The sequence below is a fragment of the Polistes fuscatus genome, unplaced genomic scaffold, assembly GCF_010416935.1.
Source record: "Polistes fuscatus isolate 324 unplaced genomic scaffold, CU_Pfus_HIC Scaffold14, whole genome shotgun sequence".
NCBI lineage: Eukaryota > Metazoa > Arthropoda > Insecta > Hymenoptera > Vespidae > Polistes > Polistes fuscatus.
The window spans coordinates 3,281,648-3,306,026 of record NW_025113042.1 but is presented as its reverse complement, the minus strand read 5'-3'; the positions used below and the strand labels follow the sequence as shown (position 1 = coordinate 3,306,026).

Below are 24,379 nucleotides of genomic sequence, written 5' to 3'. Positions count from 1 at the left end.
AATAATAATAATAATAATAATAAAGTTTAGCGTTGAACGTTGAACGATTTTTGTTTGAAAACAATACGATACGAAAGTGTGAATAAAAATAATGTAGAATGAAATGAATACGATAACAATTTTTGATATTCGTGTCGAAAAGGTGAGATAAGTATAATAATATGTTCTTCGTGGACGTAGTTAGAGCAGAAAATAAACTTTGGGGGCCCCACCCCCGCCGACTTAAGGTTTCTTGACGGGCCATTTTTGGGGCTCCCCCACCAATCAGAACCAACGTAGATATTCGTATCCTTCCTTCCGTTAGTAATTTTCGTGTAAGCTTGCTTTCCCGATTCTCTCAGACGCTCAACTCGTGCCGTTCAGCTCGCTCGAGTTAGGTAAGTTTCCTGTTATAAGTTTGTCAACATTTATCGAAGAAGAAATGTCATCATTGAAGAAGACAATATCATCTTATTCTTCTTCTTCTTCTTCTTATTCTTATTCTTCTAGTTCTACTTCTACTTCTACTTCCATTTCTTCTTTTTCTTCTTCTTCGTCAAAGTGTATTCCTTCTGTTATTTTATTATTTTTAGTTGCTTTCAAATATCTTTATCTTAATCTTTGTACGAACGATGAACGCGAGTGTTGTTAAAAGAAAAAATGAAAAAAATTAAAAAAAAAAGAAAAGGAAAGGATACACGGTGAAAAATGGAATCGATTCGGATTGGATCGAATTCGATCTCTCCTATCGAATTAAATAAAAGACAATCAAATCACATCTATCTCGTGAATTCGTGAAGACGTTCAACGACTACTCTACTACTACTACTACTACTACTACTCTACCACGACGAAACGATCAAAATATTTTGTACAAAAATATTCAAAGAAACCAAAAAGAAAAAAAAATGAGAAAGAATGGCTACGCTTAAGCTTGCAGGTGCTTTTGTGGTTTTAATTGTTTTTTTTTTGTTCTCGAAGAACAAAAAGCGTTGCTTATATATACGAAGGATGCTTGTAAGTAGAATTAACTAAAAGCTTGCTTTGCTGCGTGACATATATACATCCTTATTTTTTTTTTTCTAAACTTCTTACTCGAATTTTTATACAGAGAAAGAAAGATTTGACGATGTATGACTATCAAAAAAACAAAAAGAAAAATTCTAAAAAAATAATAAATATGAGAATCTTATAAATTGAATCTTAACGAATGAATGAACGAATGAACGAACAATAAAAAAATGATTAGACGAATTGAATGAATATTATGAAATGATATGAACTATCGTGTGTGTCCAGAGTTGATCATTCAATTTTCGTGATTCACTTTGCGACGAAAATAAATCGGTTGCTAACATTCGATGGTTCCGCTTGTATGCTATTTTCAACCTACCGATGGGAAACATCTTTTTATTTCTTTCTTTCTTTCTTTCTTTCTCTGAATTATCAAGGAAAAATATTTTATCAAATTTTTCTTTAATAATAATGATCACATCTTTTCTACCCTTGGCACGTTAAGTAAGCTGGCTTTTCATTTTGTTCTTTTTCATTTCATACGATCGAACTTTTCTATTTTTTCTTTATTATTATTCTTTTTATAATTTTTGCATGACATACGCAAAGGAAGATTCCTTTTTTCTTTTTATTATCATTATTATTATCATCATTTCACAGGATAATATTTGCTTTAGGAGGAAACTACGATCTTCTTCTTCTTCTTCTTCTTCTTCTTCGTGAGATCCTTTAACACCGCTGCCAAATATCGCTAAACAAACAAAAAAAACAAAAACAAAATCAAAAAAGCTAATGCTGCTACACTAACGAACGAGAATTATTTGCTTTTGGACGTGTAACATAGCGTGAAATATGTCGTAAGTAGTATTTCTAATATCCTCTAGTGTATATTATATCGATCAAGGATTTACTTAATTAACAATTTCATTATTTTACCATTTATTTATTTATTTGTTTGTTTGTTTTATTATTAATCATTGCACGTGCACATTGTCCTAACATTGTCTATAGCACTAATAATAATAATATTAATAATAATAAATTTGAATGAGTGTTGAAAAAAAACATAACGAATGGAGGAAAAAGTATGCTTAGAAAAGTACTCATGTGAAATGATTTTCTAATTCCAGACTCTTAGGAGGATCTTTATAAATAAACGCGAATGGCAAAACGACGTCCGTGAGAAATTCGTGGCTCTCGTTGAAATCTACATTTTCTCTGTCTCTCTTTCCCTCTCTCTCTCTCTCTCTCTATCTATCTATTTTTTTATTTCTTTCGCGTTAAAAATACTGGAAGGATTAGAAACACACGACATGTATTTCGCAAGTGTCATTTTGACGTATTTCGATCAGGTGTTCGTTAAATAGATTTTCCAAAAAATAATTATATTAATACACTTTTCTAATATTAAGAAAAATATTTTATAAATAATAAGGAACACCTCTTTTTTTCTAATATTAACACACGATAAGAATATATAGAGAGTAATAATAATAATAGAAAAATAAGAAAGAAAATATTAGCGTAAGAAAAAAAACCAACAAAAAAAGGAAGAACATAAATGAACATTCGTAAGATTCTTTTCGAACGTTTAATCAACGTTGTTATTAATAAATGAAAAAAAAAAAAAAAAGAAAAAACAAGATACAACAGAACATTATCCGTGCTTTCGATAGTTCGAATTAAAGGTAATCAAAAAATTGATCGTAAAAATTAGGAAGGGGGGGGGAAATTATTCACAAGAGAAATAATACTCGAATCCAACGATATTCGCAGGATTCTTGTTTAAAAGCTTGGTAAAATGCTATTAATAAGCGTCAGTTAGATCGAATGTCGGTCGTCTGTGGGCAGCCAAGTAAAGCTCGTTCTTCTGGCTTACATTATGCTAGTTTTGCTTTTGCCCTCTTCTTCTCGTCGTGCCATCGACGTCGTTTCACTTATATTTATAGAATCCGGCTGTAGATGCTATTTCCGTGGACACCCTGATGTGCTATTTTCCGTGCACGTTAGGCGCACACACACACACACAATCATATTCATATAATATATATATATTATTATATTATATTCATACATATTTAAATTACAAATCTTACAATACGAAGGGAAGAAAAGTAAAAAAAGAAGTTTCCGTTTCTCTCTAATTGAAATTGTTCCAGTAACTAGTAATTATTTATTATTAATATCGTATCGATAATTTTGTCAACATGTCACATTCATCCCATTTTACGTAAGAATATTACAATTACTATTACATTATATTTCGTTGAATAATTTGTTTATTCTATTTTGTTATTGTTGTATTTAATTAATTGAATATATTAGAAATCATTTGAAAACGCTAATCACACTCGTACTTTTGATATATTTCTTGATTGTTGTAGGAAAAATTTGAACAGAATAAAAGTACTCGATGATTTATTTTTTTACGTTGACAGATTTGCCAGTCGTTTCGTGAGGTTTAATATCGGAAGGAGAGAAAAAAGGTCGCAATCATGGACGCGATCAAGAAGAAAATGCAAGCTATGAAGCTTGAGAAGGACAATGCTATGGACAAAGCTGATACCTGCGAAGGACAAGCTAAGGAAGCTAATTTGCGTGCAGACAAGGTCCTCGAGGAGGTTGCCGATCTTACGAAAAAGCTCGCCCAAGTCGAGAGTGATTTACAAATGAATAAACAAAATCTCGAACAGGCCAACAAGGATCTCGAGGAACGTGAAAAATCACTTACCAACGTATGTTATATAATTGTTGTTAATCTTAATTAAGCGGTAAATAATTCCAATTGTTTTCTTTTTTATCTGATCGGTAATATCCCCCCCCCGCCATTCTCATTAATTATATTATATTATTATTATATATTAGTACGAATCAAAAGTTCGTGCATTTATTGTGTCATAAATTATGTTATAAACCGCATAATGCATTGTTTTTCTTTTTTTGTAAAAGTTTACTTTGGAAATATTAATTTTGAAATGCACGAACTTTTGGTTCAGCCTAATATTAAATATTTATAATAAAAAAAAATGTTAAATAATGAAATATCTTCTACATATATAGATAGATAGATCTTTTAAAGATCAAGTTTGATCGATCAAATCGAATTTCGAACAATTCACGTGTCCTTGGTCTAATTCATTTTGGATAGGATCCAACCGATATCTTTACACTTAACATAAACAAAACAGATGTAGTTTTAGTTTAAAAAAAGCTTTCAAGTGAAAACTATTTTTTATTTTCTTTTTTTCTATGTCATGGTTTACATACTATCGCATTGTTCAGGCCGAGTCCGAGGTCGCAGCTCTTAATAGAAAAGTCCAATTGATTGAAGAGGATTTAGAACGATCTGAAGAACGTCTAAACACTGCAACTGCTAAACTTGCTGAAGCATCTCAAGCTGCTGATGAATCTAGCCGGTATATAAAGAAACATAACTTATAATATCTCAATTCCCTAATTATTATTTTATTTTATTTGTTTGTTTGTTTGTTTGATTATACATTAATTTAAAACAATTTGATTTTAGAATCAATCAATTTAGACCTTGCGTGTTCTCGCATTCATTTAATTAAATTAATTTGATAAATATATTTTAATAATATTTTTAATATTTATTATATACTTTATCGTTTATAATTTATGATTACGATTTGTGACAGTATGTGCAAAGTATTGGAGAACCGTGCCCAACAGGATGAGGAAAGGATGGATCAGCTGACGAATCAGCTCAAGGAAGCTCGTCTCTTAGCTGAAGATGCTGATGGAAAATCAGATGAAGTATCACGCAAGTTGGCCTTCGTTGAAGACGAGTTGGAAGTTGCTGAAGATCGTGTCAAATCTGGTGAAGCGTAAGCATACATTTATTATAACGATTATTCTCTTTCTAATGTTATTATTTAACACTAAACTACCACACAACAACAACAGCAAATCAAATCAGACTCATCTTTAAAAAAGTCATATATATTTTACGACGTATCTTTATAGGAAAAAATAATACCATTTATGCAATAAGAATTTTTTGACTCATCAAATAGAAATACAATAATTTGTAACAAAATTTCCCTTCCAAAAAATTGACAATCGTTCGTGTTTTTATCGATGTGTCATTGTACACGACGTTTAATATTAAATTTTAGATAGTTTTTCTTTTTCTTTTTTTTTTGCATTCCACATCAATTAACTTAACATTTAATTAAGGGATTGATTTAATTCGACGAGAAAACAATGTTTTAGTATATTAATTCTTTTTTATCATTGATGAGATAAAAATAAATTTTACTTCTACTGTTTTTTTTTCCTTTTTGAAAATATTTCAGAAAGATCATGGAATTGGAAGAAGAATTGAAGGTCGTCGGAAACAGTTTGAAATCATTGGAGGTATCCGAGGAAAAGGTAATTTGTTTCAAATCAAACCAACCTACCCTCTCCCTCCCTCGACGAAAAACTTTGGAGAGATTATATTCGTTTTATTATATTATTTCAAAATTAGGCTAATCAACGAGTCGAAGAATTCAAACGCCAATTGAAAACGTTGACCGTCAAACTGAAGGAAGCCGAAGCTCGAGCAGAATTTGCTGAGAAGACGGTTAAGAAACTCCAGAAGGAAGTTGACAGGCTTGAGGGTAAGTTAAACGTACTCGGTATTATGAATATTTATGAAAAATTATCTCTTTTTTTTGAGCAAGGAGGGGTAGAGGGGAGGAGGAAGAAGAAGAAGAAGATAAAGGAATTGTTCTTATTGTTCTTTTATCGTATACGTGAAACATACAAACGTTTTTGGCAACGTTTTAGAAATACTTCGAGATATTCGCTGCTTCGAAATTTCCCTCCCTTGCCCCCCTTACGAGAGTTAAGGTGACATAATTTGGCAAATTGACAATACAACTGTGTGCTTGAAGAGTTAACAAATAAATAAAATGAAATTAAGTAAGTCTCGTTGTTGACTTGTTGCCAAATATTAAAGAACATATTATAATTCACACACGATATTATTTGCAATATTAAATTATTATATTATCGAATTATTACTTTCATTTATTCTTTTTCTCTTTTTTTTTTACTATAGAAAGAAATAAATAAATAGTAATAGAGTTTTTTTTTTACTAAATAAAGAAATAAATAATATCTCTAATATCTTTGTTTTTTAACAGGATAATTAAAAAGGGAGAACTATTTTAAACAAAATATTCTCATCGATGCAACTTTGAATATGCAAATTGATTTGTTTCATTGCAGACGTTTTATATCACGAGAAGGACAAACGCAAAACTGTTTGCGAAGAATTGGACAAGACGTTCGCTGAGCTTTCTGGCTACTAAAAAAAAAAAACAAAAAAAAAAAAAGAACAAAAATACCTCCTCACACTCTTATCTATCTAAATTTATTGCTCATTACTAATTTCCCTTCATAATCTGCCCTCGATATCTTTTTTTCGATTATCTCTTTCGCATATACGTGAATACAAAAACTTTGTTTGCGCTTTTTTTGCAAAATATTTTTTTTTTCTTTTTATTTTATTTTCTTTTTCATTATTCCATTAGTCATTTTTTAATTTTTGTCTTTACAAGAGTGATTATTTTACTCTAATCGTTTTTGTCCGATTTTGGATTGTTTTGCTTGAATTTTATGTGCTTTTAATCCAATTGGATAAAAAAAAAAAGAAAAAAACACACGTAACTCGTCCCTTTTATTTTAATTTTGTTTTTTTTTTCTCTCTTTGTCCTTTGTCTTTGTCTGTGTTACTATTTTTTTAATTTACTATAAGCATATATCAAAATATTATAATTAATACGCGCTCACGCATAAAAATACATACACAATTGACAGCTTGATAAAAAAAAAAAAAAAAGATAAAAAAATAAAAAGCTTAACAACTTTACCCGAGGGTGGACCGTCGTACTTCAGGTACTTTTACCACCAGCTCTCTTGCTATACATATTATGTTTAATATTTTCTTTTTCTTTTCTTATTTGTTTGTCAATGTTTTTTTTATTGTTCTTTGGTATCACCAATATAATTTCAATTTGATCTTTATACGGAATAAATATATATATATGCATCTCTCACAGAGTTCTCATTTTGAACATATTCTATGAAGATAAATTATCGTTAATTGTTAAAATACAAAATAATATATTAAAAAAGAAATGTTTATACTAAATAATATACATGTATGTATATATATATTCCGTATATGGTGTATCCTGATTAAAATAAAATAATATAATAATTTTCTTTCTAATCTTCCCCCCCCCTAATAATACTAATACCAACTAAATCTCATTCGATCATGCTTTCGCGCAAGCTCAATTTTTTTTTTCTTTTTACTAGACGTATATATTACTTGTATATTTTTCACCAACAATTTATTTATCTTCGCAGACGAGAACAAGAAAGAAAGGAAAAAAAAGGAAAAAAAAGAAAAGAAATATCGCAACGATTTGAACGTTACTTTTTTTTTTTCTTGTTTCTATATTTTTTAAACGACGACTTACTTGTTGTAGCAGTAGATAATTATATAGATAATTAGATAATTAATTATACGTACACACACACACGATGGGGTATATCTTGTTAGAATTATTTTGTTGGTTTTTATTTTCTTTTTTTGTTTTCACTTCAACAAATTTCTCTCGATACTAATTATAATTTAATTAATTATTATTTTCAGATGAGCTTGGTATCAACAAGGACAGATACAAATCACTCGCCGACGAAATGGACTCCACGTTCGCCGAATTGGCAGGATATTAGATCGATTTTCATCTTTATAATTATTATATATTTCTGCTAATTCTTTCTCGATTCTACCCTAATTCCTATCTCTCTCTCTCTCCCCCCCTCTCTCTCTCTCTCTCTTTCTATTTCTCTCTCTCTCTTTCTCTCTCTCTCTCTCTCTCTCTCTCACATTATCTCTCACTCACTCGCTCAGCTCACTCTCTCACTCGTCTTTTGAAAAATCAATCGAATTTTCTCACGAAAAACACAATTACGGAAAAAAAAGGAAGGAAGGAAGGAAGAAAGGGCTGAAAGATCTAATTGCGATTGAGTTAAAGGTCAATTAACGATCATCCTAGCGTCCATAATCATTTCTTTACGTTATCTCGTCACGGACAGCTAATTCAATTTTATTCTGTTGAAAAAGAAATTATTAAGAAAGAGTATCATGTAATAAGCAACTGTAACACGATCAATGTTAATAAACTACCGTAATAAGATATGGTAGAAATTTACGTATTTAAGAAAATAATAATAATAATAATAATAATAATAATAATAATAATAATAATAATAATAATAATAGCGATATAACTTAAAATTCGCGAATATAAAATAAATGAATATTTTAACGACACATGGGGGTCGTCAAACTTGCACTTTTTAGAAAGTCCTGATTTATATGATGATAAAAAAGAAAAAATATTAAATAAGAGTGTTGTTATGTAAAAAATATTAAATAACGGTAAGTATAACTTCATTTAACACACACACGAATTGTGCAATATATTATTTATTAAATATATATTATTATATTTTTGAAAGAAAGAAAGAAAGAAGATAAAAAAGAGGATTGAACTTTGTGATAGGCACAATTACGTATAAGATATTTTATATTTTATTTTCTATTATATTTAGAGAGTAAATAATATACACAGAATGAGACATGTTTCATCGAATGGCATAGTATTTTAAACTGCAATGCTGCCTTGTACTGTATCTTTGAAAGTTCCCTTAAAAAACTACTATTTACAATATTATGCGTATTTAGTTTCGTTCTATGTTTTAACAAATTATTATGCATTCGATGAGCTTGTGTACATATTTGTGTACATATGTGTGTCTGTATATGTATTTATTACAAATTATAATCACGTGTATTTACACATGAAGAGACAGATAAAATCGTATAATTAAATAATTTCCTAATTTTTATAATTATAAACAAAAAAAGAAAATACACATATTATGTAGGTATGTATATATCACACGTATACTTTGAGTAAATAAATTAAATTTATATTAATGAAATTTATCTCAGACATACATATATTAATTAATATATATATATATAAAATTGATTAAAAGTTGATAATTAACAAAAATGAAAAAGAATCGATTATTTTTATTAATAAGGGGTTTTCTTTAAATATATATTATACGATATCGACTCGCGAAATCTTACAAAATATCATACTTAATTTAAATAGAGCATTACCTTCTTCTTCTTCTTCGTATATATATATACATACATATATATATGCATATTTCTCACTTCATTCGATAAAAAAAAAAATAATATAATAATCGAGGATCGTTAATAGAGATAAAATTTAACAAAATTAAACAAACGTTACAATAAGAAGAAAAAAAAACCGAAAGAAGACACATCACTATCCAATATAGTTTAATATATTAATTTTAATCTTTCAAAAATTACGAGTGACGTATAATATAAATGCTTCGTCTGGCATATATTTTTTAAGAAAATTTTCATTCAAATATAAATATTTCATAGGCTTAACTGTATTATCGCGATCTCTTCTTTTTTTTTCTCTTTTTTTTCTTTCTTTTTTTTTAAATCGAATACCACACATCTTTTTGCAGCACTACAAAAAATGAATTAATATTATATATTATATATGTATAATAATATATTATATATAATCGATATTATATATAAAATATATATAATATATTATATATATAATTATATTATAATATAATTTATTTTTCTTTTATGAAATGACACACTGTAAAACTATACACGGCATATCTTAATTTATGCATTATTCGTTTATATATATATACACTCTTTTATTTTATATTATTATTCTAATAATATCAAAACGTTAGTTTTATTTCTTCTTTTTCTTTTTCTTTTCTTCTCTATTTGGTGTATTCAATTGCACGCAACATCATGACTTTCATAATGATATTTGAAAAGTGCGTTAATTTATATATAATTACAATTTTTTTTCTTCGTTTTCATATTTATAATCTAAGAATTAACATGATCTGATTTTAATTTATAAATAATCTTAAATATTTTGATAAATATTATCGAAAATAATCATTAAAATGTTCTTCTTTTGTTTCAAATGTGTTACTATAAATTTACTAAGGAAATAGATATTACAAATATTAAAATAGTAATATCGAGACTTTGAATACGAGCAGTTCATAATCGATCCAAAATATTTACAACAAAATATCATATTAAATCATCAAATGTAAGTATAAGCGTATTGCAAAAATTTTATTTTATTCATTTCTCTATATGCAAATTATAATTGTTTTCAATTAATTAGCAAAATCAATTTCAATAGATTCAATTTAGTTCGTTATTGTAGCACCTTTAGACAGATAGAATTATTAACATTGTTTAATAATAAAAAAAAAAATTGTTATGAATTATTCGTTTTGCAATATCACTCTTATACAACATTATTATATATTCTAAATATGAATACATATAAGATTATCTTAAAAACGATTCTATAGGCAACTTTTCAGGGGAGAAATTCGAAAAACCAAAAATTTACAAACACACATTTTTCCTAAAATTAATTATAAAATTAAATCGCGAATTAAATATTTATATTATATGTTTCTCTTTTTGTTTACATGATGTAGTTGTACTTGTTGTTCAGATTGTTAGAATAAATGCATATATTTTCAATGATATTCTACAAAACCCCCTGAAAAAAAACATTTTATGCATAATTTAAATATAATTTTAACGAATGATAAATGAGATAGGAGATAATATTCATTACATTTCAGTTCTAATAAACTAACGATGATAAAATAATGTCCATAAAAAAAAAAATTATGCTCTCTACATTTGATGCCATGCCATTTAGTTTTCTATATGAAAAAAAAAAAAAAAACAAAAAGAGAAAGATTACTATTAAAAAATGATAGAACTAAAATATCAAATTCTCCTATCAGCATTTTGTTTCCTTGTTATTATTTTTTTTTGTTAAATATTATACATCGTGTATTTTCGTAAATACGTAATATATCTATGTATATTTACAGTCTCCATTTATAGTTATCATAAATAAAATTTCCCAGAAATTATTTATCGATCAGTACATAAACATATGGTATAATACAGGGTATCAGGTATATTCTACACGACAAACTCATTGTCAGTCGAGAAGTAGATCACTTTTACCATCAATTACAAGACACCCTGTACATAAAATAATAATTCTTTTACATATTTTCATGTATAATCACTCCTTGCTCGCTTACATCATCAATTACAAGACACTCTGTATACATATATGTATATATATATATACAATAATTATTTGTTTACGCGTTTCGATTAGGAAATAAATATTTATAATTATTCTCTTTTGGATTATAGAAGAAAATAAAAATATTAACTATATAGATGTTGCGTTTGAGTTTTTAATATTATTTTTCTGTTCTTTTTTTATTTCTCTTTTTCATATTCTTCGTGTCACTAATAAAATAATCTTACGTTATGATCATCGAAGGTTTTGTAAAATATATTTAGATTTAAAAAAAATCCTCGTGAAAGATAATACGATTTTATCACTTTCATTTAATTATCATTAAAATCAATGGATGAAAAATATCCAATATATATATACATATAGTCCAATACACATAACTTTCTTTATGCTACCTACGTTATATGGATGATTCATTTGGCTGAATTAAACTGTATTATAATGTTTTAAATATATTGCAGTTAAAACAATGTAATGTATATAATTCTAATATAAAAATTATTTCTTCTTTTCCAATAATTAAAAGTAGTGAAGTTTTTTACTAGAATATTATATGATAGACATTTTATCACATAGCGAAATAATTAATAAATCGACAATGATTTAAAATGTGACTTTAGCATACAGCAATATATATATAATTTAACAAAAAAAAAAGTGTCATGTTTTATATTACAGATAGTCATGAAGAAGAAAAAAACTGTTGGAGACGGTGTACTGTTCTGCGATCGAGAGCACACAAATCAAAATCAAATGTTTTCTTAGTAATTTCGTATTGACCTGTCTCTTCAATAACACGAACAACTCTTTGCAATTCATCGTTATCTTGTAACGTCATTATCTTGTGTTGTAACTCCTTCAACTGTGACACATAATCTTCGGAAAATACAGGAGGTTCCCCAGAGTCGGATTCTACCAAAGTACAATTGGTAGAATCGGGTGCCACTTGTTCCCCGTCAGTTTCTCCTTCTTTTTTATTCGTTTGTTCTATCATATTACGATCATTCTTTTCTTTTACAATATCTCGAATAGAATCGCCATCCACCACAACTGGTGACTGACTAGAAGATACTAATTCCAACAATGGTGAAGTCGAATGACTCCTATCCTTTTCCCTCTTAGGATTATGTTCGTCATCACCTTTACTCTCACTTCTTCGTTTTCTCTTCCTGTTTTCCCTTTCCTCTCCTCTACTACTTTTTGGTTTATCCCTTTTACTACGATCACTTTTATCTTTCTTTACTTCATTTACAGGTGGCGGCGAAGGTGGTCTTGTTGCTTGATCCGTTGAAACAGTCGAGGGTACTGTATCGTCCAATTCCTTTCTCACATTCAGATTTATTGTTTTATTTTCATTAAAAGACTCTTCATCTACGGACGGTGCTGAATCGCTACTATCTCTTTCTGGCATATATGCAAAAAGCATAGAAAGAGGATTAGACGACGCTGGCACATTATTTTGCTTTTCTGCAGACGATTTGGATTTCTCTCGTTTTTCTTTTTTCTCTCTTTCTCTACTGCTATCTCTCTTTTCTTTTTTATCTTTCTTCTTGTGCTTATGCTTTGTCCTATCTTTATCACTTTTATTTTCCTTAACCTTCTCCGACTTTTCACTTTTTTCCAATTTATCGACTTTTGATAATTTATCATCTTTAATCTTATCGCTTTCTTTAATGGTTTTGGGAGATTTTCTACCATCCTTTAATGACTTATAATCCTGAGATTTTTCTTTTTCTTTATCAGCCTTTTCTAATTTCTTATCACTTATCTTCTGAGCTTCCTTAACACTAGAACGTTCACCTTCCTTGTATTTTTCTTTTTTCTCTTTATAGTTGTCATCCTTGTATTTCTTCTTTTCCTTCTTTTTGTCAGTCTTATTTACATCCAAGGAACTTTTAGAATTATCTTTTACCTTATCCTTATCTTTGTCCTTATCCTTATCTCTCTCTTTTTCTTTCTCTTTATCTTTCTCTTTATCTTTCTCTCTTTCCTTTTCTTGAACAGATTTCTTTATATCTTTCTCTTTAGACTTCGGTGGCGACGACCTTTTAACAGAAGATGGAGGTGAAGAGCTACGGGGCCTTTTTACTGGAGCGGGAGAAAGTCGTTTATTCGTTGGACTCGAATAACCTTTGCTTGCAGGACTAGAAGGTCTTTTTGATTTCTCCTTACTTCTGCTTTTTTCCTTTGAAGGATCCTTGATTTTTTTATCCTTCTTTTCTTCTGTTTTATCTTTCTTCGTATCCTTATGAGGACTGTCTTTACTTTTAGTTATTTTATCTACTTTATCAGCCTTTTCAGATATACTTATAGGTTTGACAGTATTACTTTTATCAGATGGAATTACCTTTTTACTTTCAGGAGATATTTTCGCCGTCTTTATAGGAGGTCCAAATAATTCAGCGAACGAGTTAGATGTCTTGGATTCTATTGGGCGATACTTCTTTGACTCACCACCAATAGATAATTTTGGTTTACCAACCATAACGGGAGTTTTTACCTCGCCTCTGTCTGATGTACTCTCCGTACTGGGTATCGTAAACTATAAATACAAAATTTAAATAACATGTTAGATATGCATTACATTTTTATACAACTTCGTTATTAGGTAAAACAAAACTGTTCGATATACTAACACCGCCTCCTTTTAAAAGCTTTCTTCTAAATTCTTCCGATGGATTATTTATTATTTCAATATGACGTATAACTTTATTAATAATCCTTCCTCTAGGTTGTAAATGAAGTTTGTAAAGAATTTGAAATCTTTTTGGTTCATCCTTGTTTTTTAAATAAACATGAATTGGGATCTCGAACCCTGCATACCCTGATTCTTTGACCACATAAGGTGGTTCTTTTATTACTCTTTTAGGTTTTGGAAATGTTTCATGTAGTTGAAACACAACTGAAAATAAATAAATAACAATCTGTTAAAGTAAAAGTAGAAAGTGACTTAGTTAAATGTTAATCTTCGTATAAACAACAAATTACCTTTCTCAATATAGTGATGTATGGCTGTGTTATCAACTCCTCGTACAAAAACTTCCCAGTCATGAGTAAAACCTTCAGGAGATATACGCTCACGTAATATTGATACATGTCCACATTCCAGTGTAAGTCGAATTGCCATTCTCTCTTAGAGAAAATAGTAAATATATATTTTCAAACAAAAATAATAATAATAAAAATGTAAATGTTAAATTTGAATTTCACAGACAATCACAAAATCTCATTACATTTTCATATATCATCAATAATGTGACTGAAACTGCTTGAAGAATATTCGTTATTGAATATATATATTATTCAATGAACATGTGTAACGATAGGAATCATTGCGCGCCAATTTATATCAAACGCATACGCAATAACAATACTTCTTTGATAATTTTCATAAGCACTAAATGTTGAAGCATTGTGCGGTTAAAAATAATTATCTCTGATAAAATATTGATCGTCACATAAGACGATCATAATAATTCACTTTTCAACTTTGACGAAGCATTTGTTTAACTTATCGGCATTCACAATAATCTTATTATTCTTTTTTCTAAGCTTATTTCAATCTGACTATCAACAGGTCAACTAAGCACCATCGAAAACTGGACGCCATCATCGTTATCTCGAAAAAGGAAAATTAAAGAAATTCAAATCAGCGCTATCTATGATACGAAGAAATTTTCAACTAAACCAATCAGATTATCCAAATTTTCAAGTTAATAGAGAAAAATGTAACTACTTTTACTATACATATGCTAAATTGATTATTATTTTACCATTTTTAAATTGAAAAATCGATTAAGAATAATAACTTCGATAATTCGATAATTAACATTGTAACACAACCCTAACGCAACCTCAATTTTGGAATCTTGTATGTTCGATTATCGTTGTTTACAAACAACTCGGTCGACTAACTACTCGTACCAATAATCAAACTAAAAATGAACAACAATCAATAAAACAGGGTTACCTGTGCGATACTAATTTTTATTTTTGCATAATCTTTTATCAATACTTTTGTTTTTATATGAAAATATTACATTAATATTTTCTGCAATCAATGGTTAACAATACACATATTGATACTTGCAAGTAGCATTATTTTACATGTAAGTAGTAACTCCTAATAATACAAATGAACAATATCCTGATAATAACCTCTATAATTACTCATTTGTTAATTTAAGTAGAAGTAATATTGAATAAATTAAATAATTAAAACATTCAAATATTTTTGTATGCATAGAACATAGAACGCTGTTAAAAATAAAATCAAACATGTTATCATCGATTGTCAAGGAACACCAAAGTAAACAAGCAGCGAGAAAGGAAAGACAAGGTATTATAATTCTTTCTGATGTTATTTAAACATGTTTGCTACTACATCAAATATAGATTTTATTTTGCGCATTGATTATTGTCACAAAAGTGTTACATTAAACTCTTGATAGAAATTGATACAGCGAACATGTTAATACTTTAATATTATAATGTAAAGAATCATATTTAAAATAATGATTTTTTTTAACAGAACAGAAACGTAAGGAGGCTGTTCAAGCTGCTAACAATTTAACTCAAGCACTTGTAGATCATTTAAATGTTGGGTAAGTATTATGTCTTAATTTGTAAATATAAATTTTCTACATATTGTTTAATGTATATTTAGGGTAGCGCAGGCATATTTGAATCAAAAAAAGCTTGATGCTGAAGCTAAACAATTACAACACAGTGCTACCAATTTTGCCAAACAAACGCAATCCTGGTTGAATTTAGTGGAATCATTTTCAAGTGCCTTGAAAGAAATTGGCGATGTAGAAAATTGGGCTCGAAGCATAGAAGGTGATATGAGAACGATTGCCACTGCCTTGGAATATTCTTACAAAGGTATGAATATTTAAAAAATAACTTATATATAAGAATATATTTACATATATTCTTATTAATTCAATTTTATTATTTTTCTTTTTTAGCTACACAAGAAACTCAATCTGCAGGATCATCTTAAAAGCATAGATTTATAAATGCTTTGGTTCTCTAGATTTATATGCGATAGATTCTTTTATTTTATCCATTCCATAGATGAAAAATTATAAATTATTTATATATTATTATTCATGTAAATAAAATGATTAATTTTTGTTTCTAAAAAGAAATCACAGTAAGTATTCCTTAAATGTAAATTTAATTTTTTTTATTTGTATATAATTTATAAAATATATATAATTATATATATATATATATATATATATTATTATATATTATTATATTGATAACAAATTATTAATCCATAATTAATGTCTATTATATTTTGTAGTTCAGTATCAGATTACATCAATCTAGACCAATCAGGTTAAATTACTAGAAACGCGCCCTAATTTTGTCCAAAAGTTGAAAATGATGCATAAGTGAGTAATACTCATGCAAGCAGATTTAATGAACGTGCAAATAATGCTTAAATATTTTTTAACGCTGATTATGAACTAACATTATTAAAGGTTGATATGCATGGTAGGTTAATAAAAAGTAATGTAGTAAGTGTAATTTGAATTTACTTTATATCATTCCGTTTCCGTTACGCGCTAAAATAGAAGATTTTATGCACATAAAACGTTATTATAAACATTACAAGAAATGATTGGATCAAAGAAATTGCATGTAATTAATCGAGGTAATTATAAATAATAAAGAAATATTTATAAAGATAAATGATTTTTCATAATTATAAATTTAAATATATTTTTGTTTAATAAAGGTGGTCGGGTGGAAGATGTGCATTTTGATGAAATAACAACTAGAATTAAAAAATTATGTTATGGATTGGATATGGAATATGTTGATCCTGTAAGTATAAATTAAAAATATAATTTAAATTATTTCTCTATCTATGTCTTTAAAAATAATTTATACTGTTACTCGGTAATACATTTTTACAATAAGTGCATTAAGTAATCTTAATTATTATTTCTAGTGTGCAATTACTATTCAAGCTTTAAATGGTTTATATGCGGGTATAACTACATCCGAATTAGACAACCTTACTGCTGAGATAGCAGCAATTATGGGTACTAAGCATCCAGATTATGCTCTGTTAGCTGCTAGAATTGCAGTATCTAATCTTCACAAAGAAACTAACAGTGTCTTTAGCGGTATATATAAAAATCATTTACCAAAATTATATTTATATATATGTAGTCATTATTGAAATAATTGTATTAAATATAAATTATTCATTTCACAGAAGTAATATCTGATTTATACAACGCGAAGAACATGCACAGTGGGAAAAATATTTCTTTCATCTCTGAGAGATACTTCGACATTATCCAAAAAAATGCAACTAAATTAAATAATGCTATTGTTCACGAAAGAGATTATCATTATGATTATGTTGGTTTCAAGACCCTTGAGCAAAATTACTTGCTCAGAATTGAAAATAAAATTGTTGAAAGACCGCAGTGTATGTTAATGCGAGTTGCTGTTGGAATTCATGAAGAAGATATCGATAGAGTTATTGAAACATATAATTTATTATCTGAACATTATTTTATACATGGTTCTCCAACTCTTTTTACTGCGTGTTCCATAAAACAACAAATGTCAAGGTATGTTTATAAATTATGTTATATATTATAATCGATAAAATTATTATATTATTACTTTTTTTTTCTTGGTAGTTCTTTTCTATTGACAATGTCTTCAGACAGTATAGAAGGAATTTGTGATACTTTAACGAGATGCGCATTGACCAGTAAATCTGGTGGTGGAGTTGGATTAAATGTCCATTGTATCAGAGCAAGAGGCACACGAATAATTGGCACATTTGGAGTATCCAATGGCTTAGTTCCTATGTTAAAGGTCTATAATAATACAGCAGAATATGTTCATCAAGATGGAAGTAAAAGACCGGGATTATTTACCATTTATCTAGAACCATGGCATTCAGATATATTTGGATTTTTACATTTGAAGAAAAATACTGGTAATTTAATTTTATTCGACTTATCAATTTTATATTACAACATTAATATATTAATATCGATTATTATTTTTGTTTAGGAAAGGACGAAAATCGAGCGAGAAATATGTCGTACGGTTTATGGATACCAGATCTTTTTATGAAACGTGTTCTCGAAGACGACGTTTGGTCTTTAATGTGCCCTTGTAAATCTCCCGGATTAGCTGACGTTTGGGGAGACGATTTTGAAAAATTATATATCGAGTAATTTGTACTTCACAGTTTGTAACGAAATATTTCATTGTAATCTATATTTTAAATCGTGAATTATTGTTAAGGTACGAAAAGAATGGAAATTACAATCAACAAATCAAAGCAAGAGAATTATGGTCTGCCATACTTGCATCGCAAGAAGAAACTGGTAGCCCATATATGCTTTATAAGGATCACTGCAATAGCAAGACGAATCAACAAAATGTAGGAACTATTAAATCCAGTAATGCATGTACCGAAATTATGGCTTACTCAAGTTCAGATGAAATTGCTAGTTGCAATTCAGCTTCTATCGCTGTTAACATGTTCGTAGATCCTAAAGAAAGAAAATTTGATTTTGAAAAGCTTAAAATGATAACTAAAGTTGTCGCACGTAATTTAGATACGATTATTGATATCAATCAATATCCACTTCCAGAAACAAAAACATCGAATCTTAGGCATCGACCTATAGGTAAATATATTGTATTACTTATAAATGATATATAAAATTATATTAAATATTTACTAACATATTTTTTATTTTCATTACAGGTATTGGTGTACAAGGATTAGCTGATGCATTTATTTTAATGCGTTATCCATTTGAAAGCCAAGAAGCCGAGAAACTTAACATACAAATTTTTGAAACTCTCTACTATGGAGCTTTAGAAGCCAGTTGCGAATTAGCCAAAGAAAAAGGAATCTATGAAACGTATTTAGGAAGTCCTGTTAGTAAAGGCGTAAGTTATCAATCTCATACAATTTTTTCAATTCTTATCATTTTATTTAGAATATTTATTTAATTGTTAACATTTTTGTGTAAATACAGATTTTACAATATGATATGTGGAATGTAACACCGACAGATTTATGGAATTGGGATACATTAAAAAAAGACATTTCTAAATTTGGTCTAAGAAATTCATTGTTAATTGCATTAATGCCAACATCATCTACTTCACTGATTCTAGGAAATAATGAATCCATAGAACCATATAAAAGCAATGTTTGTATAAGACATGTTTCATCTAAAGATTTTCAAATAGTTAATCCTCATTTATTGAGAGAACTTACTAAATTAAAACTTTGGAACGAACAAATGAAAAATGATATAATGGCTAATAATGGTTCGATTCAGGCAAGTTATTTTTTTTTCATTTATATTTTGTTTTTTTATTATCTATTCTTTTTTTGTTTCATAATAGCTTATAATCATAATAATAATAATAATAATATTTTATAGAATATTGATCACATACCAATGGATATAAAATTGCTTTATAAAACTATATGGGAAATACCGCAAAAAACACTTCTTAAAATGGCAGCCGAACGTGGACCTTTTGTAGATCAATCGCAATCATTATCTGTTTATATGGCTAAACCAACGACTGATAAACTTACTTCAATGCATTTCTATGGTTGGAAAATGGTAAGCATATCTTAATCTTTAAATATATATTAATTATATGTTATTTATAATAAAAATTTTAATATTTTTAGGGTTTGAAAACTGGTATGTACTGTTTGCGAACACAATCAGACATAAGTAAACTTAACAGTAATAAAAAAGAACAAAATCAATATATAAATGCTAAAGAAATAAATAAAAAAATGCAAACTGACAAAAAAATCGATGATAATGATGATAATGATAATGATAATGATGATGAGGATGATAATGAAACTGATTCAAAATTGATGTGTTCCATTAAAAATGGAGATGCTTGCTTTTCATGTGGATCATAATTATTTTTGTAAAAAAAATATATATTTTTAATTATATCGCAATCCAAATAATATTTAAAGGAATAAGATTTGCTATGTATGTATTTTTAAGAAGATAAGTGATACAGTATTGATTGAACTTTATTTTTCTACATAAATATGTATATATATTTAGTACTTTAATAATAAAAATATTTTATTGTATTGTAAACCTTATATTATATCAGACATCATAAAAGATATTGATAATATTCCATAAAAAATAGATTTTTAACTATTGTAATATTTATTACACACAATTTTAAATTTATATATAAAATAATTTAATCTCATCGATTTGAAATCGTCCAATCACAATGGTTCTTTATGGCAGGCACGGAGCTTAGATATTAGGGGGACCGGAAAGTAATGTCGTTTTCTTACGCTAAATACAAACACATACATTTTTAACGAGTCTTTATTTTTAATCAATGATGTATTCCCCATCATTGTCAATAACCTTTTGCCATCTAGTGAGTAAATTTTCAATCCCTGATCGATAAAAATTAATTGGTTTTTCGGCAAAATATCTAGAGATGGCATTTTGGATATCATCCAAATTTGCAAATGTTTTGCCACTTAAAAAGTGTTGCAGCGCTCGGAATAAGTGGAAATCCGATGGTGCAACATCGGACGAATATGGTGGATGAGGCAGCACCTCCCACCCCAATTCATTAATTTTTTCTAGAGTTCGCCTTGCGCAGTGCGGTCTTGCATTGTCATGTTGGAGAATGACGCCTTTTCGGTTGACAATCGCTGGCCACTTTTCAATTAAAGATTGATTGACTCGCTGCAATTGTTCGCTGTAGAGGTCTGCAGTAACAGTTTGTCCAGGTTTCAGTAATTCAAAATGAACAATGCCGCGAATACTCCACCAAACACACAAAAGCGCTTTTTTGGGGTGTAAACCTGGCTTAGCAGTACTCCGAGGGATTTCATTTGGAGAGAGCCGCTGCCTTTTGCGTTTTGGGTTATCATACAGGACCCATTTCTCACCTCCTGTGATCAAGCGATCAAAAAACGCTTCTGTGTTGTGTCGTTGAAGCAATAAGTTGCATGTGATTGATCGGTTAGCCTTATTCTGTTCGGACAGATTATGCGGGACCCAAACACCTGCTCTGCTTACTTTCCCAATCTGCTTCAAATGTTCTTGGATGGTCGACCAAGGTTGGTTGAGACTGTTTGACAATTCCTCGATCGTCTGACACGGATTTGCTTCCACTTCCGCCCTTAACACGTCGTTGTCTAACGCTGATGGTCTTCCTGATCGATACGAGTCGGAAAGATCAAAATTACCCGATTTGAACTTGGAAAACCACCTTTGGCATTTACGAATGTCCAGTGCATTTGGATAAACATCGCAAATGTTTTTGGTAGCAACTGTTGCGTTATTTCCCTTGCAAAACTCAAAGAGCATGCAATGCCGGATGTGTACCTCTTCTGGTATTTGGCTGGCCATTTTACCCAAAATTACAAAAAAAAATTGTAATTCAATTGTCTATAAGTAAAGAAATCACTATAACCTCACAATGTCTTTGGTACGCCTCTGAACCAAACAATGAGCTGACAAATGACAATCAAGTATTGGCATGCGCAGAAACGACATTACTTTCCGGTCCCCCTAATAGAAGGAGCACGAACGTATAGTATCAGAAGTGTCCCCGAAAAGTAGAGCAAATAAAGTTTCATTACAGAGTGCGCTGCAACTGCCTCGAACCAGTTTTTAAATTTAGCGGTTAAAAATATTATAACACAGAGTAAGCTATACTTAACCTACACTTGTTTATGCTTACATACCCGCAACATCTCAACGGTTTTTTGTGACGTCACAGAGATTTACTTGCCTGTTGCGCTACTCTGGTGGTGAAAATATGTACATGTTATTTGATGCTGTTTTTGGGGACACATTTTATACCAAATCTAAGCTCCGTGATGGTAGGTTCAAAGCCTGCTCTTGAAAACCTAACCTCGTTTACACCGGCTTCGTATTGCTTGCATCTTTCGTAAAATTTTATTTTGTGAATAATATAAGTGTATACAATTTAATAATATAATTTAGCTAAAGCTACATTATGGCAGCTGGTCCAATAGCAGAAAGAAATCAAGGTAATTTATAATTAATTTTAATAAAGAATTTTTTAATATAAAATTATATGATTTCTAATTTATTATCAATAAGTTTTTTCAATGGTTTTTTATTTCATACTCTTGTATGACCATTTTTAATTTATATTTCACATATTTTTAGATGCTACAATTTATGTAGGAGGATTAGATGATAAAGTAACAGAATCTTTGATGTGGGAATTATTTGTTCAGTCTGGCCCAGTGGGTAAGTTTAGATATAATAATTAATATTGTATCAAATGTTTGTTATTAATAATTATAAAATATAATATGTGTATGTGTTTCAGTAAATGTACATATGCCAAAGGATAGAGTCACACAAATGCATCAAGGTTATGGGTTTGTCGAATTTATGGGTGAAGAAGATGCGGATTACGCTATTAAAATAATGAACATGATAAAGCTGTACGGTAAACCGATCAGAGTCAATAAAGCAAGCGCTCATCAAAAGAATCTTGATGTTGGTGCAAACATCTTTATTGGAAATCTTGATCCTGAGGTAGATGAGAAGTTACTATATGATACATTCAGTGCATTCGGTGTTATACTTCAAACTCCAAAAGTACGTATAATTAAATAATAATATGGCATGATGTTTGATTGTATAAATTAAAAAAGAAGTTTGATCTCATTTATTCTGTTTTATTTTAGATAATGAGAGATCCAGAAACTGGTAATTCGAAGGGATTTGCATTTATTAATTTTGCTTCATTTGATGCATCTGATGCAAGTATAGAAGCAATGAATGGACAGTATCTATGTAACAGACCTATTTCTGTATCATATGCATTTAAACGTGACGCAAAAGGTGAGAGGCATGGAAGTGCTGCGGAAAGACTTTTGGCAGCTCAGAACCCGTTAAGTCAAGCGGACAGACCACATCAATTATTCGCCGATGCTCCACCTTTGGCACCACCGCCTATGCCAAATTCAAATGCTGTTCCTCATCCAGCGGCTCATCATCCTCAACATCATGTGATGCATCATGGAATGGTGGTTCCTCCACCACCACCACCAGCTACACCAGGCACACCAATGGGACATCCTCCACCACCACCAGTGCCACCACCACCATCAAGCGGGTTTCCACCTTCTAGCATACCACCTCCGCCATTACCACCAATGTCAATGGCTGCTCATCCACCTTTACCACCTGGAATGCCACCACCACTGCCACCTATGCCAATACCAACTTCTCAAGCACAACAGGCGCAAAACAGAATGATGGCACCACCACCACCACACTGGGCTGGTGGAGCACCATCACAGGGACAATTCCCGCCTCCACCACCACCGACATCAAGTGGGGGACCACCACAACAATTTGGACAATTTCAACCACCTCCACCTCGACCTCCACCAGGCTGGAGACATCCACCACCACCCCCTGTATCTCAAGGTGGTCCTCCACCACCACCCCCACCACAATTTAGACCACCCTTCCCACCACGAGGACCACCACCCCCGCCACCACCTCATGATACCACTCAATATTAGTTCTTTTTTTTTTCTTTTTTCTTTTTATGTCTTTAATTCAACCTATTTTAGCATTTATTTTATATTATGGAAAATATATTACTTAGGGATATCCTTTATATATTGTTATATAGAAAACAAGGATAGTTAAAGAAAATTATTTTACATTGTAACAAGAATAGAGAAAATTTTTGAAAATATAGAACAGTTATATTCGTAATGCGAAAAGTCTAGTGTGACTGATCGTTCAGATAAACTTGCGATAAGAGTATTTTAATGTAGACTCTGGTATAATATCGACCGCTTTTACTATACGAAAATAAGGATATACCATACACACGTTCTATCGATTCCTTTCGAGTCTGTTCAAGCAAGTCGATGAAAACATTCGGCAGATCATCGGCTCACCGTACGTCGACTGCTACACAAGTTGCACAGTGAAAACATATATATTAAATTATTCGAAAAATCTATTCCAATTTGATTTCATTTTGTTCTTTTCTTCATCGATAAAATCGTGTCTGTTGTTGCATTT

At 29.7% G+C, this 24,379-nt stretch overlaps 6 protein-coding genes across 8 annotated transcripts; 4 read left to right on the top strand and 2 right to left on the bottom strand.

Annotated features, from left to right (window-relative positions):
- The first annotated feature begins 271 nt into the window (after positions 1–271).
- On the top strand, positions 272–7,793 carry LOC122514178 (tropomyosin-1). Of its 2 annotated transcripts, none has more exons than XM_043630847.1 (7): positions 272–377; positions 3,432–3,728; positions 4,276–4,409; positions 4,653–4,841; positions 5,313–5,388; positions 5,486–5,618; positions 7,667–7,793. In XM_043630847.1, the coding sequence occupies exons 2-7, from the start codon at positions 3,489–3,491 to the stop codon at positions 7,747–7,749; spliced, it is 855 nt and encodes a 284-aa protein (XP_043486782.1). In that variant the 5' UTR covers positions 272–377; positions 3,432–3,488; the 3' UTR covers positions 7,750–7,793. The 2 variants fall into 2 exon arrangements, with proteins under 2 accessions (XP_043486782.1, XP_043486783.1); XM_043630848.1 differs by lacking the exon at positions 7,667–7,793 and adding an exon at positions 6,232–6,343.
- Positions 7,794–11,472: 3,679 nt separating this feature from the next.
- Positions 11,473–14,889, bottom strand: LOC122514115 (protein AF-9). The gene is made up of 4 exons (XM_043630774.1): positions 14,498–14,889; positions 14,253–14,396; positions 13,901–14,166; positions 11,473–13,806 (listed from the first exon to the last, which is right to left on the bottom strand). The coding sequence occupies exons 2-4, from the start codon at positions 14,389–14,391 to the stop codon at positions 11,947–11,949; spliced, it is 2,265 nt and encodes a 754-aa protein (XP_043486709.1). The 5' UTR covers positions 14,392–14,396; positions 14,498–14,889; the 3' UTR covers positions 11,473–11,946.
- A 193-nt stretch (positions 14,890–15,082) lies between these two features.
- On the top strand, positions 15,083–16,299 carry LOC122514117 (biogenesis of lysosome-related organelles complex 1 subunit 1). Its single transcript, XM_043630776.1, has 5 exons — positions 15,083–15,373; positions 15,511–15,603; positions 15,796–15,868; positions 15,931–16,148; positions 16,235–16,299. Exons 2-5 carry the CDS (start codon positions 15,543–15,545, stop codon positions 16,267–16,269), a joined length of 387 nt encoding a protein of 128 aa, XP_043486711.1. The 5' UTR covers positions 15,083–15,373; positions 15,511–15,542; the 3' UTR covers positions 16,270–16,299.
- An 88-nt stretch (positions 16,300–16,387) lies between these two features.
- LOC122514114 (ribonucleoside-diphosphate reductase large subunit-like) lies at positions 16,388–20,458 on the top strand. Of its 2 annotated transcripts, XM_043630773.1 has the most exons (13): positions 16,388–16,422; positions 16,579–16,772; positions 16,853–16,932; positions 17,017–17,105; positions 17,233–17,410; positions 17,503–17,866; positions 17,939–18,243; positions 18,321–18,483; positions 18,558–18,946; positions 19,027–19,214; positions 19,304–19,612; positions 19,718–19,906; positions 19,978–20,458. In XM_043630773.1, exons 3-13 carry the CDS (start codon positions 16,896–16,898, stop codon positions 20,221–20,223), a joined length of 2,457 nt encoding a protein of 818 aa, XP_043486708.1. In that variant the 5' UTR covers positions 16,388–16,422; positions 16,579–16,772; positions 16,853–16,895; the 3' UTR covers positions 20,224–20,458. The 2 variants fall into 2 exon arrangements, with proteins under 2 accessions (XP_043486708.1, XP_043486707.1); XM_043630772.1 differs by having other exon boundaries at positions 16,579–16,932.
- Positions 20,459–20,665: 207 nt separating this feature from the next.
- On the bottom strand, positions 20,666–21,700 carry LOC122514313 (histone-lysine N-methyltransferase SETMAR-like). The gene has a single exon (XM_043631043.1). It carries the CDS (start codon positions 21,698–21,700, stop codon positions 20,666–20,668), a length of 1,035 nt encoding a protein of 344 aa, XP_043486978.1.
- On the top strand, positions 21,371–24,317 carry LOC122514116 (splicing factor 3B subunit 4). Its single transcript, XM_043630775.1, has 4 exons — positions 21,371–22,347; positions 22,490–22,573; positions 22,656–22,930; positions 23,020–24,317. Exons 1-4 carry the CDS (start codon positions 22,314–22,316, stop codon positions 23,863–23,865), a joined length of 1,239 nt encoding a protein of 412 aa, XP_043486710.1. The 5' UTR covers positions 21,371–22,313; the 3' UTR covers positions 23,866–24,317.
- The last annotated feature ends 62 nt before the right edge of the window (positions 24,318–24,379 follow it).

Excerpts from the sequence above, each read along its gene's own strand:
- LOC122514114 (XM_043630773.1), top strand. The coding sequence starts at position 16,896 with ATGATTGGATCAAAGAAATTGCATGTAATTAATCGAG. Across the intron at positions 18,947-19,026 it reads TCTTAGGCATCGACCTATAG|GTATTGGTGTACAAGGATTA; the intron begins GTAAATATATTG and ends TTTTCATTACAG. Across the intron at positions 19,215-19,303 it reads GAAGTCCTGTTAGTAAAGGC|ATTTTACAATATGATATGTG; the intron begins GTAAGTTATCAA and ends GTGTAAATACAG.
- LOC122514115 (XM_043630774.1), bottom strand. The coding sequence starts at position 14,391 with ATGGCAATTCGACTTACACTGGAATGTGGACATGTATCAATATTACGT. Across the intron at positions 14,167-14,252 it reads ACATCACTATATTGAGAAAG|TTGTGTTTCAACTACATGAA; the intron begins GTAATTTGTTGT and ends ATTTATTTTCAG. Across the intron at positions 13,807-13,900 it reads AGCTTTTAAAAGGAGGCGGT|TTTACGATACCCAGTACGGA; the intron begins GTTAGTATATCG and ends TTGTATTTATAG.
- LOC122514313 (XM_043631043.1), bottom strand. The coding sequence starts at position 21,700 with ATGGCCAGCCAAATACCAGAAGAGGTACACATCCGGCATTGCATGCTC.
- LOC122514117 (XM_043630776.1), top strand. The coding sequence starts at position 15,543 with ATGTTATCATCGATTGTCAAGGAACACCAAAGTAAACAAGCAGCGAGA. Across the intron at positions 15,604-15,795 it reads AGCGAGAAAGGAAAGACAAG|AACAGAAACGTAAGGAGGCT; the intron begins GTATTATAATTC and ends TTTTTTTAACAG. Across the intron at positions 15,869-15,930 it reads GTAGATCATTTAAATGTTGG|GGTAGCGCAGGCATATTTGA; the intron begins GTAAGTATTATG and ends ATGTATATTTAG.
- LOC122514178 (XM_043630847.1), top strand. The coding sequence starts at position 3,489 with ATGGACGCGATCAAGAAGAAAATGCAAGCTATGAAGCTTGAGAAGGAC. Across the intron at positions 5,389-5,485 it reads TGGAGGTATCCGAGGAAAAG|GCTAATCAACGAGTCGAAGA; the intron begins GTAATTTGTTTC and ends TTTCAAAATTAG. Across the intron at positions 5,619-7,666 it reads GGAAGTTGACAGGCTTGAGG|ATGAGCTTGGTATCAACAAG; the intron begins GTAAGTTAAACG and ends TATTATTTTCAG.
- LOC122514116 (XM_043630775.1), top strand. The coding sequence starts at position 22,314 with ATGGCAGCTGGTCCAATAGCAGAAAGAAATCAAG. Across the intron at positions 22,348-22,489 it reads AATAGCAGAAAGAAATCAAG|ATGCTACAATTTATGTAGGA; the intron begins GTAATTTATAAT and ends ACATATTTTTAG. Across the intron at positions 22,931-23,019 it reads TTATACTTCAAACTCCAAAA|ATAATGAGAGATCCAGAAAC; the intron begins GTACGTATAATT and ends GTTTTATTTTAG.